Source organism: Capsicum annuum, chromosome 5 (assembly GCF_002878395.1).
Source record: "Capsicum annuum cultivar UCD-10X-F1 chromosome 5, UCD10Xv1.1, whole genome shotgun sequence".
Taxonomy (NCBI): Eukaryota; Viridiplantae; Streptophyta; class Magnoliopsida; order Solanales; family Solanaceae; genus Capsicum; species Capsicum annuum.
Window position 1 is genome coordinate 141915962 of NC_061115.1, and position 14771 is coordinate 141930732.

At 35.9% G+C, this 14771-nt stretch overlaps 1 protein-coding gene across 4 annotated transcripts; it reads left to right on the top strand.

Annotated features, from left to right (window-relative positions):
• The first annotated feature begins 1036 nt into the window (after nucleotides 1-1036).
• Nucleotides 1037-6877, top strand: LOC107870794 (transcription termination factor MTERF4, chloroplastic). Of its 4 annotated transcripts, none has more exons than XM_047413191.1 (3): nucleotides 1108-1310; nucleotides 1770-1863; nucleotides 4988-6877. In XM_047413191.1, the coding sequence occupies exon 3, from the start codon at nucleotides 5005-5007 to the stop codon at nucleotides 6565-6567; it is 1563 nt and encodes a 520-aa protein (XP_047269147.1). In that variant the 5' UTR covers nucleotides 1108-1310; nucleotides 1770-1863; nucleotides 4988-5004; the 3' UTR covers nucleotides 6568-6877. The 4 variants fall into 4 exon arrangements, with proteins under 4 accessions (XP_016572929.2, XP_047269147.1, XP_016572930.2 ...); XM_016717444.2 differs by lacking the exon at nucleotides 1770-1863 and adding an exon at nucleotides 4114-4315; XM_016717445.2 differs by lacking the exon at nucleotides 1770-1863 and adding an exon at nucleotides 4126-4315.
• Nucleotides 6878-14771: the final 7894 nt, after the last annotated feature.

The window sequence follows — 14771 nt, forward strand, 5'->3', positions numbered from 1 at the left end:
AAGGCAATAGTTGTAGAACATTTTATAAATAAAAATATAACGTGGTAGAGTCAATTCTTGCTTGCGGGGCATAATTTGTTATTTGAAAGTCTTTGAGCTAAGTCTTGCCTCTAAAGCAATAGTTGTAGAACATCTCATAAATGAAAACATAATGTGGTAGAGTCAACTCTTTCCCGTGAGACATAATTTGTTGTTTGAAAGTTCCTAAATTAAGTCTTGCCTCTAAGATAATATTTGTAAAACATCTCATAAATAAAAATACAATGTGGTAGTGTCAAATCTTGCCCATGAAACATAACTTGTTGTTGAAAGTCATAAGTCTTGCCTCTACAATGTGGTAGTATCAGCTATTTCCCATGAAATATAACTTATTTTTTGAAAGTAATAAGTCTTGCTTTTATAATATGATAGTATCAACTCTTGCTCATGAGATGTAACTTGAATGGAAGAAATCGAAGAAAAGAACAAAATAATAAAAATTATGAAAAAGAAGAAAAATATTAAAAAAGTAAAAATCAAAGAAAATTTAGAAGTTGAGAGAGTGGGAAAAAAAATAAATGTTGATAAAAGTTAAGAAAAGGTTGAGAAAATTAAAAAAAAAAAGAAAAAATAAAAATCAAAGAAAAATATATATTTTTTTAAATAAAAGTAGACGTTGGGAGGTGTAAAGAAAAAAGGGTCGAGAAAAACTAAAAAGAACAAAAAGAAGGAAAGAAAAAATAAAGTAAAATAAAAAAGAAATAAAAGAAGTTAAGAGGAAAAAGGGGAAAAAAAATAAAGATTGAGAAAAATCAAAAATAAAAACAGAAAAGAAAAAATAAAAATCAAAATAAAATTAAAAAATTAAAAAATTAAAATAATGAAAAATATAAATATGAAGTTGTTATCTATTATGATAATCATTTTTATAATTACTCTATTGATCAGAGATAATTTCGTTCAAAATAATATTAATTAATAAGTAAAGATTATTTTTAAAAAAATTTTTTATTTGAGGATAAAATTTGAAATCCAATTTGGATCTTATTCCTGAGATTTACCCGCCCAAGATTGCCGGCCCATCAGAACCCGAGAACGCAAATCCTCTCTTGCATAATAGCCACTTCACTCATTCTTCAGTAGGGTATTGTAGCCCAAGAGTTCTTACATATGTCCAGGCAAACACACCCAAAAGCTCAATCCTTTGATTTTGCTCCCAACGCATTCGTTCTCTACCTTTATCTTCGCTTTTTCTCATCTCCCTTCCGCCTTCTTCACCTACAGCAAAAATCATCTGTCCGTTTCGTTCCTTCTTTTAAAAAAATTCACTGGTAAGTTTATTCGTATACCCTTTTGATATTGGTCTATGCTTCTTTTTTGTTTCTCTCTATTGTACTGTTAACTGTATAAGAATCATCCATCTTAGTTATCTGTTCCTGGACTGTAAGTTAACATTTAATTGAAGAAGCTAATTTTAGAGCTAGACTCATTGTAATGATGCTATGAACTATATAGTTCTTCGTTCTTTTCGGTTTATTTTTCTTACTTTCTATTTTAGTCCGTTTCCCAAAGAATTTATGTTTTCTTTTTTGGCAATTTTTTTAATTTCTACTTTCCACATCACATGTTTAAGACGATAGAGATTCAAATGTCTTATTAATTTTCTTTGATTCTGTGTCAAACAAGACAAGTAAATTGGAAAGGAGGAAGTAAATCTTTTTGTGCTGAAGAATATGATTTCATTGTGAATATATAGATGTTTCACTAACAAGAGCTTATTTTTTCCACAGAAGGGTAACATTTTATCCAAGAATCTATTTTGTTATTGCCTAACTATTCTGGAATTGAGCCTTAGCAGTTATTGTATCTGGCCAGTGGATAGAGGTTGCAATTTCAATTTCATCCGCTATTTGTTAACCTCATTTTCAGTTTTCTATGTATCTTGGCGGAGAAGAACGTTTTGTGAGCAAACTATCTGCTTTGAATTTGTTGAGTTGTCTATAGAGACAACAACAACAGCATGTCCACTGTAGTCACACAAGTAGGATCTGGGAGGGTAGGATGTGAACAAAATTTGCCCCTACTTTTGTGGGGGTAGAGAGGTTGTTTCTGGTAGACCCTCGGCTCAAAATAAGTAATCGAAGAAGTGTAGAAGCCTAGAGGGAAAATAATGACTGCAAAAAGCAAGATGAACAACACAAATGAAGCAACAATCTAAGTTAAAGATGAAGAATACAATACTACGAGCTGTCTGTGGAGGCATTTATTATTATTATTATTATTATTATTATTATTATTATAACCCTAGATAGGAAGGTCTGGAGGGCGCGAATTTCGGCAGAGGATTAGGGCCAGTTTGGGTCGCTAGTGTAGGGAATTACTTGGTGGGGGTTTTATTCCTGTTATGATTCCGTGTTCCGTGTTCCATGTTTTATTACGAATCTGTGTGCTTTCCTCTGCTTTCCTCTGTTTTATATTACTTATGGGTGCCGTATTTATGTTATGTAATTTGCTTCTGTGCTTTACTATGTGTTTGTGTGGTATCTCGTGCCTTGAGCCGGGGGTCTATCGGAAACAGCCTTTCTACTTCATCAGAGGTAGAGGTATGGACTGCGTACATCTTATCCCCCCAGACCCCACTAGGTGGGAATACACTGGGTTTGTTGTTGTTGTTGTTGTATTATTGATAACTGAAATCTCCTGTACATTAGCTGGGCATGTCCCTGGTTGATTCATGAGTTCCGAGCTCGGGGTGTATGAGCCTGCCCTTCTAGCTAGATGCAGGGTTTGAATTAGTGACCTGCGCCTACCACACATCACCAGTTCCACTTTCTTTACCATTTAACCAAAGCCCTGCGGCAATAAGAAATGTCTGTTGTAGAAATTCTCTTCTGTGGGTGCTCTTTTAGCTGGAACTGTCACTGTGTCTGAAAGCTGGCTCTGCTGATATCGAATTATATCTACCACTGGTGGACTGTAGCTGCTACCTGTTCATATTTCTTACAGAAGACTCATGGTAGTATAATTTTTGACAGTAGAATGACCAGCACGTGTCATAATTGGTGCAATGATCTTAGCTCTTAAAAGAAGTGACTATTTTGATTGTTGGTTCATCATATAAGCAGCTTATGAGTCACGATTGATGCATCTTCTGTTGGGGGACACTTGTTGATTCACTAGTTGTCATGTATAGTTAGAGAAATTATGGGATGAAATATCTTGGCACCGTCCTTACTAAAAGGAACAGAGTTAGGTGGTGCAGCAAATGGTTTATGGCTATGTCTATTTAATTTTTGGAAATACTTAAAAAGAATTTCCCGGAGGAAAACATGGGACATTAAATTTTCAATAATTCCAAATCGGGGGTATCTTAAAGAAGTAATTACGCCAAATTTACAAGTCTCTTTTAGTAATATATTTCTTTTTCTTTTAAAAATTTTCAAAAGATTAATAATTCAAAATTTCCTTAAAATTTTCTTATCTTGGTGGTAATTCTTAAACCTTTTTGATAAAGTAAGACATTCATTGATAGGCATTCATAGGATACGAACTGTATAATTCATAACTGACTCCTAATAGAGGAGTAAACAAAAATCCAAGAGTTGATTCACATTATTTACATCCAAAAACTTTTCCTAGCTGTGTGGATTCAAAAGATATCTAGCTTTCGAAGTGAGGACTGAGGTTGTTTCTCCTTCAAAACATCTTATAATCCTTTTTCTTCATATTGTCCAAAAACTAAAGCTGGGAATGGACTGCTTTTTCCACTTTTCCTTCTGAAATTTCCATAGAGCCCGACTGCTAAAGGGTTCGTTTATATTATTAGGTGTGACTATATGCAAGCCAAATATCATACTGAAAGAGGTAATATCTACTGCATATTTGAATTTCATCTCATTAGATTTTCTTGTGTCAGATAGGCCTCATATGTCTGAATTCATGTGAAACGGTTTACATGTATTGGGGTGTTTATTCTCCAGAGGATTTTCCAAGGCCAGTTATCAAATATATTCACCTGACTCACCTCTCACTAGCTAGCACTTGATAGCAATCTCTCACTGTGAATTCTCCCCTTGTGCTGTGATTAGCTCTTATCCTGTCCTCCTTTTAATGGCTAATGTTTATCTACTCCAGTCTATTTAGCAGGTATCAGTTTCCCAGTTATAACAATTCCTTCTCAGTCTAATATTCCAGCCACTGTCTTCCCTCGTTTTTGCTACCTCTGCCTCTTGTGATTGGTTAATCTGGAAAATGAGAGGAAATTCTTCTTTGAGAGGGCTGCTCCAACACCATCCTGCCAGAACTTCAATTTCTCCCATCTCCCCCTTCAAAGCATGTAAGTCCTGAACTAACACATGCATGAACTCATGCAAGATGCTGTAGACAATAAAAGCTTATTCTGGGATGGTGGGGGTGGGATGACTGGACAGGTGTAGTGGAGAAGGGGGAGGACACATGGAAGTAGTTTCTCATGTGTGCTTGGATTGTTGAACATGTAGAGACTTGTTATTGCTATCTCATTAACTATAAATCACACTCAATAGAAGGTTCATAATTTTACGTAGAGACTCTCAGTTCTGCTGCATTAGTTATTATTACGGGTCCCAGAGCCATCCAAGCATGAGAGGGTTACGCATACTTTCTCAGTCTAGTACACAAGTTCTTTGCTCATTAGATTTTCTTTATTGATTGAATCATTTTAATCTTAAAATTACAACTTGGTTCCTTTTTGTTGTTGAAAGCACAAGTAAATTGCATACTTCGATCTTTTCACCCTCATGTGCTAGATCCAAAGGTCTTATATAGTCCACTTTCTAATTTAACTCTCCTTGTGGATGCCTTGCTCTCTTACTATACAACATTGCTTTACAAGTGCAAGGCCTCCATGTGCATCCTTAACTCAATAGGTACTAGAAACTGGAGAAAAAGAATGATAATAATGTTATTTCTTGATGATATGGCAAGTGTGAAGGCTTACTTTTTTCAATTGCATCTTTGTCTGGTGCAGGTTTTCATCTTTAGAATATGAAGATTATTAGTTATAATCGCATCATTAATCCCAGTTTGTTGCTCATAAATCATGAGTTGCCTTCCAACACGATCCATCGACCCCGGTTGATATCCACTTCAGCTCCAAGCATTTCAAGTTTCAATATGAGGAAAAAGGTTTTGATTATGAGATTACCGTGTTGTTTTGCTACGAGAGCTGCTCTTTCATCTTCAATGAAGACAGACACTTACAGTGGAAGTAGGAAACAGAAGAGCTCATCTTTCTACACTCATCCTAGTTTATTAGAGATGAAGAATGAGAAGGAAGCCAACCGTGCATGTGTTTATGAATTCTTGAGAAGCATTGGCATTGTACCTGATGAGCTCGATGGATTAGAACTTCCTGTGACTATGGAGGTCATGAGAGAACGTGTGGACTTTCTTCAAAAATTGGGGCTCACAATTGAAGATATCAATTGCTATCCTCTTGTTCTGGGATGCAGCGTGAAGAAAAACATGATTCCCGTGCTTGATTATCTGGGTAAACTGGGTGTTAGAAAATCCACCTTGACAGACTTCTTGCGGCGGTACCCACAAGTTCTACATGCAAGTGTGGTGGTAGACCTTGCTCCAGTTGTGAAATATCTCCAAGGCATGGATATTAAATCAAATGATATTCCTCGAGTATTGGAGAAGTATCCTGAAGTGTTGGGGTTCAAGCTCGAGGGCACAATGAGTACATCAGTTGCTTATTTGGTAGGAATTGGGGTGGCAAGAAGAGAAATTGGTGGGCTTCTGACTAGATATCCTGAGATACTAGGGATGCGGGTAGGTCGGGTAATTAAACCATTTGTAGAGTATCTGGAATCCTTGGGAATCCCGAAGCTAGCTGTTGCCAGATTGATTGAGAAGCATCCTCACATTCTTGGGTTTGGACTACAAGAAAGGGTAAAACCAAACATTAAATCCCTTTTACAGTTTCATTTGAGAGAAACTGCACTTCCTTCAGTAATTGCACAATATCCTGAGATCTTAGGAATCGACATGGAGGCTAAGATTCCAAGTCAACAAGAGTTTCTCAATTCAATAATTGAATCTACTTGTGAAGATTTTGGGCGAGTTGTTGAAAAGATGCCACAGATTATTAGCCTCAGTAAAGCACCAGTAGTGAAGCATGTTGATTTCCTTAAAGAATGTGGTTTTTCCTTGGAGGAAGTGAGAGAAATGGTTGTAGGATGTCCCCAGGTGCTTGCTCTAAATCTAGACATTATGAAGCAGAGTTTTGAGTATTTCAAATCTACAATGGCAAGGCCTTTGCAAGATTTAGTTGCTTTCCCAGCTTTCTTCACTTATGGTCTGGAGTCCACAATAAAACCAAGACATAAAAGGATTGCCGAAAAGGGTTTAAAATGTTCCCTTACATGGCTTCTGAATTGTTCTGATGAGAAATTTGATCAGCGGATGGGTTACGACTTTATTGACTTGGAAGAAATGCAAGTTGGTGAATCATCCTTTTACATGAATACCCTACTGGAACCCAGAAATGATGAATCAGCCTCTGATTGCGATGAGGATTCCGGTGAAGGCGACAATGTATAGGCTACTCGAGTAGATGTTCTTCTGACCTCCAGAAATTATGTAAATGCCAACTATTTCGAATTTCTGAGTTTTGAATGGCCATGAAGGTGGCCCATGGGGTTTATCAAATTGAATATAGGAAGGGGAACTTCACCAGAAGAGTGACATTAATGGCTCATAAAATGATTGTTGATTGGTCCGAATTTCTGAAATGAACCATAGAAGTTAGAACCCTAGAATTCAACAGTATTCTACTCCCATGTTGCACGCAGAACAATTTTGCTACTACTATTCAAAATCTTAAAGAGAAGGAAGCTAGTAAGAAAATTCGTATAACTAGAGCAAATATCTTCAGCAACTCGAGCTTTACAAGTTATTCTTACTGATCCTTAATCCTCCATTTGTTTAGTTACGAATGTACCGACCTGTTTTCAATATCTTATCTGGATGCAACCTGAAAGTCGCAACAGAGATAGTTTTCTAATTATCTTTATTTTACTAAATCGCCAATTGAACGTCTTATTCTATAGCAATCGTGCATGATAACTTATCAGAACTGAAGAGAATCTAGTTTTGAATTTGGATGGGAACCACAGTACCGTACTGTCAGTAGGACATCCAAATTTCGGGCACCCGCGCTAGCTTTTTTAACTCCTCGGAGTTTCCACCCTTTTTGTGGTGACTTGAACCCACACTACTTGATTGTTCCTTGATACTGTATTACTCCATCAGTCCCATTCACATAAGTTTGGCTGAATATGAAGTTCAAAAATAAAAGAAAGACTTTTAAAACTTGATAGTTTAAAATAAGTCGTACATATTTTGTTTGGCTATAAATAATTTTATTAAGGGTAAAATGAGAATACCCCGCGTGATAAATCTTAACTGTAGAAGTCAACAAATGCGGGCATCTCATTTTAAAGTTGAATTGTTACTGTATAAAGAAAGTTGTCATTTTTTTAGATTGATAAAAAAGAAAATAGTATTGTATGGGGAGAAATTGGAAGTACATGTGGCGTTCAAATAAGTGAGCATCGCGATTCCGGAAGATTAATTCTTTAAGACGGAATCTGATACGCCTAAATTATACCTCGATTAGAAGTATAAAGATGCCGTCTTCATACATATAATCCAACTACATTGAGGTTGAATCTCATAGGAAATAAGGTGAAAACTAAGACATTTACAATTAAGGACTTCTAGTCAATTACTTCTTTAAAAGGGGTTTGTTTACAAAGTTCGTTCTTCAGGTTCCAAATGTGTTGAAGTAGCAATTGTCGAAATTTCAGTGATTGTAATCAAGTAATAGAAAGAACTAGGTTTATGGTCACTATGGCTTCATAATACAACCAGATCGCTAACTATAGTACTTTTAGTGTGGAGCATGCAGGGGTATTGACTCTTTCACTACATCTAAATGTTTCTGAACCTTATTAGATGATATTCACTCGAATTCTCTCAAACTATGACTAATGAAAATGCAAAAACTCAATAATTACCCTAAGTTGGCTAATCTTATTACAACATTACTCATTAGATGGAAATTGGAAATTTCAAATCTTTATTACCAAGTCTTTCCTAGTTTTACCCTCTTTCTCAAGAAAGTTAACCTTAAGACATGTTGTAATATTTGCAGCCATTGAAAATCAGTTAAGACGAAAAATTTGACCGTACAAGCGTAAGCACTGCCCAAATTTACACCAATAATTAACCCCAGAGATGTCATGTAATACCCCGCAATTTCCCAGCTCAGTTTAGTCTTTAGTACACGAGAATCCTTAAGTAAAATTTTTGTTCTAGGCAGAATTTCCCAGATTTAGACCAACCATCTTGTACAAAATTCAATTAGCTTTCCAATGATATAAAATTCTCCTAAATTCGATAACCGAGTAAGAAGTTATGACTATTTTAAGTTTCAGTCGTAAAACACCGTCATTTCAGTCAGTAGCGCGTCGTGCCATAGGTCTAAATGACAACTGTCAATTTCTAGTGAGACTCCGCGATCTCACCGCATCGCGGAGGGCCTCCAATTCCCAATTATCCAAATCCAGTAAGGGTCTGCGATTACGCCGCGTTGCGCCGTCAACCTATTTCCCAGCTGTCAGTTTCCAGTGATACGACACGATAGCACCGCATCGCGCCAGGGCCCCGAATCAGAAATTTCAACAAAAAATTAAAGTTTCGTCCAACGTTAAATTAGTCTTTTTCCATGAATTTAATCCACCTAGATTTGAGACATTCTTAACTCACTTTGTCCCAAAAATTAGGTCATTAACTCAATTTTCCCCAATTTAAGACATTCTCTCTCAAAGATAGAAAACCCTAGCCTCCAAGCTTCAAGAGCAATCTCAAGAATCCCTCCGAGAGTCTTTAAGAACTTCGAGAATTAAGATTCCCAGGTATGTTAGATGTTCATCCATGGATCTTTACCTTCCATGGAGCCCAAGAATCCTTTTTCACAATACAAGATTTATGATTTTCATGTTTGAATTAGATTAAATTCATGTTCATGATGTTTTTTGAATTTTAATCCACGATTTATATTACAAGTTCCAAGGATTGATTCTAATATGTGTTGAATTAAATGATATTTATGATAAACCCTTCAATTTGCAAGTTGATTGTTGTAACCATATTAACTCTAAGTGTTTATGATTTAATTAACCAAGTATGCTTCTCATGTGTTTGATAAATTGTCTATGAGAATGAAATAATGCCATTATAGAATGCTAACATATATTCCCCATCCATATACAAGTTAATGCATTACAAGTGTTTGATGAAATGTCTCTATGAATGAATTATGACCAAGTGAACATTGTTATGTTATTCAAGATGATGCTTTGCTTTACTTTTCATGCTATCGAGTCCTAGGGGTATCTAATACCCTACAATCTAGCTGTTTATCTAGAGCCTTAGTAATTACAGAATAAACTCCATAGTGTCACAATTAGCAAAACTCAGTCAATTATCGAACCCAGCTAACTCAGTACAGTCCAGTCTAATCAGTCAGTGTCATTCAGTTGGAAGTAGAAACTAGCACCGACCGAGTGTAGAGGTGACAACTTCTCCCGTTAGGAAGGCAGAGTCATTAATAGAAGTCTCACACTACAGAACTATATAGCCAGTGTAGGATGTGAGGAGTCACCCATTAGATCAAGGCTTGGCTACCTCCCAGGGGTTACCCGTCAGATTAGGCTTGACTTTCTGTTTAGGGTCACCCGTCAGATAGGCTTGACCACAACAGTGTCTTTACCCGTGGCTTGGTACTTGCACCCTTCCAACTGGGGTTACAGGTTATACCCTACTCAGTTTACTCAGGGGGAATATCAGTTAAGTGAGAATTCCCACAGTTTCAGTTTTAGTCTTAGTCTTCAGAATAGAACTCAATTCAGTTCTACAGAATCAGGACTGTCAGATGCAGTTACTCAGTCATCAGTAATTCAGATTATTATTAATCTCAGGCTATCAGTATATTCAGTTATCAGTTATCAGATTCAGTTTCAGTATACTCAGTTACAGTATGTACAGTATGTTCAGTAGTTACAGATCCTTCATGCATGCTAATCCAGCTATTGCATATCATTTAGTCAGTTAGTGTTCATGTATATACACCCATGAATTCAACTTTAACTCATTTAGCATACCAATACATTCCCACGTACTGATCGCATACTCGTTTCTTATGCTATGATGTCTCATATCATTGGTTTGGATGCTCAGGTTCCTGACCGCACATAGACAGTTCCAGTTATCAGCAACAGTTATACTAGTGAGTCCTCATACTTCGAGGATGTTAGATTACTTTAGTACATTCAGTAGTTCATTATTTCAGTAGTCGAAGTTAGTTGGGGACTTGTCCCATCAACTCTATATTCAAACAGAGGCTTTTCAGACTAGAATGTTTCAGACAGTTGTTTAGTATTTTAGTATTTTATTCAGTTTTGATTATAGTATTTTGAACCTTATGGCATTTCAGTCCATATTTTGCATTATTACGATACTTTTATTCAGTGCTCACAACAGGTACCAGTCATGGGTTAGCTTGTGGTCCTTCGGGGTCACAAGCACTGTGTAGCGTCTAAGGTACAGACTCAGGAAGTTACATGTCAATTCATCATAAATGCCACAACCCTAGTTGTGGGGTTTTAGCCACTCCTAGATTTTTAAGAAAATACAGTAATATAAATCATAAATGAAGATTAACTTGTAATGATGAATTCAATAACCAAATTGTCTTCAAATTCCTAGTGAAATTGCTAAAAAGATGAAATAACTCAAGAACAATAGGTGTTTTTGTCTCTATAACACAAGATGTAGAAATATTCCCTAACAATGGTTATTTGTAGTCCAAAAATATTTGAAACCAAAATAAAATTTGGAGTTGATCGCCTTGCTTCTGATGACGAAGTTGACAACCCGTCGGGAGGTTGTGGCCTCGTTACTTGGACCTTTAAATTGACTTCACTTTGTGTTGGAACCTATTTGACCTTAATGATATGGTTGACAGTCGGTCAGATAGTTAACGTCTTATCAACTTGGCCTATCAACACGACTTTAACTTGTACGATAATACATGTGATCTTGATAATGTATTTGATGGCCTGTCAGCAGGTTGCCTTCTCGTCAACTCCTTATTTTAGAAATATCTCTTGTTTACTAGTTTGTCACCTTTTCCTGCACACTAAAAGTAAAAATAATTATCTAACAAGAGTTTCTCGAGGACTTGTAATTATTCACAGTTAAAAGTCTCAATTGTGTCATCAAAATTCTAGCACATCAACATCCATAACTTAGAAGGTTTTCTTATCCTCAAGAAACTAAACAACAACAAACTATATTATCAACAAAAGTTCAAGGAACACTAGAAAAGTCATAAATCATTTTTTCCAAAAATATCAACTATAATGACACACTAGGTCTTTTTCCATATTTTTGCTAATTTTCACCGTTAGATATTTTCTATAGCTGCCCCAAGTTATTTATGACTTGTTGGAACTAATAGTTCGATTATCAGGTAGATCGTTTGGTTTTTAAAGCAATTTCTCTGTTTTGAAGTCTTCACTAGTTCCAAATGGTCTCAGGGCAAAATCTTTAGTCAAATGACCTCAAATGTAAAATCTAACTATTCCAGTAACTTTAGAATATCAATTTTAAGTTAGGTGGACTCTTGGTTTTGGTCCCGAGACACTCAGACTCATTTCGATCTATTGGTTGAAAAGTTAAGAAAATGAAAATTATGTGGGACCCATTTTTTGTTGAAACGACCTCAGATGGAAATTTCAACTGCTCCATTGAGTTTCAAATGTTGAATTTGGTGTGGTAGCATAGTTTGTTTGTTCATACGAGGTTCTGAATGAATTTTGAGCATCCAGTCAAAGTCCATTCCGAACTTAGAAAATCTGGTGCACCAGGTTGCTGGTGCAACCGTGATCACAAAGGGTAAATGGCGATTGTCAAGTGAGTTTTATGTATATAGCAATAACAAAGGGTAAAACAGGATCGCAATATGCATTTTATGTGTGCAAATCATGACACCGATACTAACACGAGTTGAATCAAGGCCTTGTCGTAATGTTCATCCCAAGTCTAACCAGGACTGGGTACCACCTCCGTTACCCAACCTAACCTCCAAAAATGTACCCTGAGTTGGATAAATTTTTAACATATAAAAAAATAACATTTATTACAATTCCAGACTCTAGGATAGGTCCAAAACCGTGACCAACCCAAGCATGTCCAACCATCTAATGCCCAACCAATAACCATACCAAAAACAAAACAATAACCAAGTATGAGTCTGTAACATAATAGGATGGAACAATCATAAATATAGTCAAACGATATCATCCATAATACCAATATAGATGCCAAGGCTCACACCACTATCGACACTGCCCATACTAACCCATAGTAGTCCCACAAATTCTCTAACCAAAAGTAAAACAATATTCGGTTAGGATATGCCCCCAACCATAGCCAAAACCAATGTCTATGAAATAACCAGAGTATGTAAAAAAATCCATGATATGAAATGGAGACTTTCGAAATATGAAAGCTCACCACTTCAATCCAACAGTTAATCTCAAATTTTATTATTGAGCAGGAGGAGTAGAGCGATCGATTCCTATATCGCGTGGGGATACAACCTCCCGAAGATGGGTTAACAGGTGAACGCTATCATGCACTCAGGATAAGGATAAAATAATTCAAACATTTAAAATCAAGTAAACCAACCATATGTATCCACAACCGTACATAGATATATCTAACTATGTTAGGAAAGGGAATCGGGTTTAACATGCCTTTAAAACCATTAACCTGGGAGTGTGTAGCTTAACCATCATAGATCCATCCACAGGCTATATGGGTCTAGTGCAACCCCCTGAATGGGCCCTATGAGTATAACCGCATGAATCGGAGATACCATAGAAGTAGAGGATTCCTAAGTACCTTTTGCTCTCCATGATACATATGTACAAGTATACTTAAAGTCTTCTCATGTACCCGTAAGTATTATATATGGCCGCCATGACCAATCTTTATGTCGGCAAACATGAGTTTCCAATGTTCTTCCATTGGACTCGTACCTTTACAGTTAGCTATCACACCCCGTCATTATTGACTAATTAAAACCATTACCACACAACCAAACCACAATTCTATTTATTCTTAACTAAGGCTATAAGTAGTGGTATCATCATACTGACTATAGCTTTCAAACAATGTCCTTATCCATCATTTTTAAGAAGTATGCATTCCCATGTACCCATAAATTACATTATTAGGTTGACTTGGCAGAATCCCATATACCCCACAAGTGCTCATTATTATGTTTGCTTGGGGGATTCCCTTGTACCCCACAAGGCTTTTAATTAGACTAACAATAACTACCAAGACCTTATCATTTTATCAATCCAAACCATTTAAACCATTTATACTATTTAAGGTTCCATTACCAAGCTATATCATGCAATAGTTCCATTAAAAGTCCAACAATATAGTAAAAGCATTATCATAGGCATTTTATCAAATATATTAGAGGAATAGTGTTTCCAAAACCAAACCCAAGTGCCAACTAACCATTCCCATGCAACCGAATATCCAAACCACCATTAAAACATGTAAATCTATAATTAAAACATGGGTAAATCATAATCAAATGTCACCACCTGAGACTACCCCCTAGTCGTAACACAGTGCTTGAAACCACAAGTGATCCCAAGCTAACCCATAAACTGGTATACTGTTGAGCAACTTATTTAATATGTATATAACAAAACATAATTTACTGAATGGAAGTATAATCATGAGAAAATCTGATTGAATGTAATACTAAATAAGTTTACAACATGATACATTTGAAGAAAGATATCTTGACTCTGACTGACTATCTATGAAGCCTATACTATACTGACTATAGATAGATGGGACATGCCTCCAACTACCACTAATCAATACATCTGAATAATCAAAATAAATTACATAAACTATAACTAACTGGAGTCCCCAAAATAAGAGAACTCATCATCTGCTGGTTAGAGGCTATAAACTGTCTGAGTATGATGTGTAGGCTACAACTGGTACCTACATTATGAGATAATGTAGCACATAGACATATATTTAGATTAGTAATTTGGAATGTACTGAGTAAAATGGGTGAATGCAATAAGTAAAACTAATTTCATACATAATCTTAAAACACGCATGCTAAGTGCAAGTAAACTCACCAAGAGACTAAAATAAACTAAAAGCTGAAGTAGCTTAAAACATGAGTAACAAAAATAATCTAATAAGCTGGTGAATCACTAAACTTAGTTTCTTAATATCCTTACTTTTGTTGAATAAATAAAACTGAAGCTGGGATATGGTATAACACGAATACTGTATGTAAATCTCATGTAAAATTGGATGTGCTGTAAAAATGAACTAAAGGTCATGTATTGCTACTTAACATAAAAACATGAACATGTAAAACTGAGAATGCAAGACCAAGAATATACGTGTTTTTCTAAAATAATCTATAATCTGAAGGGCTGAACTATGTATAACTGAATAACTTAACATCTGTATCTTTGGTCAAGCAAACCTGAGCTGAGACATTCTGAATACTGACTAAAACTATGGGAGATATAATGTAATCGACATGCCCCAATATAAGCTAATTGGAGTCCAACCTGTAACCCCAGTTGTTAGGGTATCTGTATCGTGCCATGGGTACGAAC

Coding starts and splice junctions, on each gene's coding strand:
- LOC107870794 (XM_016717443.2), top strand. CDS start 5,005: ATGAAGATTATTAGTTATAATCGCATCATTAATCCCAGTTTGTTGCTC.